Source organism: Myotis brandtii, unplaced genomic scaffold, assembly GCF_000412655.1.
Source record: "Myotis brandtii unplaced genomic scaffold, ASM41265v1 scaffold2325, whole genome shotgun sequence".
NCBI lineage: Eukaryota > Metazoa > Chordata > Mammalia > Chiroptera > Vespertilionidae > Myotis > Myotis brandtii.
Genome location: NW_005358747.1, coordinates 188,625 through 189,227, shown reverse-complemented (window position 1 = coordinate 189,227; position 603 = coordinate 188,625). Strand labels below are relative to the sequence as shown.

Below are 603 nucleotides of genomic sequence, written 5' to 3'. Positions count from 1 at the left end.
AAAGGCCTGGAGCTCCCGTGCCCTCGCCGGGCCTGTCCCCACCACGGTGCCCTCAGGCAGGGCGCTGCCCTCTGAGAACAGGAGGGACTCGGCCTCACCTTCCTGGTGAGAGGTCTCCCCACGTCAGAGATGGGGAAGCAGGCCCAGAGAGGGATGGGAACCGCCCGAGGCTGCACAGCGAGCCCCAGGAGCACAACCTGAGGGCCTGGGTCTCCCCCACCCCCTCAGGGCCAGAGATGTCCTGTGTGTCCCTGATGGAAGCCGCAGGGGGTGGCCAGCAAGGCTGTAGGTCCCTGGGCTGAGAGCTGGGAGCGGAAGGCAGAGGAGGGGAGTCTGGCCGCTGTCCTGCAAGGGAAGCTGTGATGCGGTCAGGCCTGGCTGGAGGGCACTGAGCTGGTGGGCGCTGTCCCCACGAGAGGTGGGCGGCCAACAGCACAGCACGCAGGCACATGCTGAGGACACCAGCCAGGGACGGGAGGGCCAGGCATGGCGGGGGTTGCCCGCTCTCCAGCCTGAGCCCCGGGAGTCCTAGGGGGAGTCTCGGGTTTAGTGTGGGGCGGGCCGAGCCCAGGGCCCAGGAGTCCTGCCTGCTGAAGGCTGGCG

At 69.2% G+C, this 603-nt stretch overlaps 1 protein-coding gene across 2 annotated transcripts in view; it reads right to left on the bottom strand.

Annotated features, from left to right (window-relative positions):
- Positions 1–603, bottom strand: part of LOC102250324 (ly6/PLAUR domain-containing protein 2-like) — a 20,730-nt gene that overhangs the window by 10,903 nt on the left and 9,224 nt on the right. For both annotated transcript variants that reach the window (XM_014539983.1, XM_014539984.1), the window contains one exon: positions 474–485. In XM_014539983.1, coding sequence (XP_014395469.1) covers positions 474–485 — 12 coding nt within the window. The remainder of the gene's footprint in view (positions 1–473; positions 486–603) is intronic.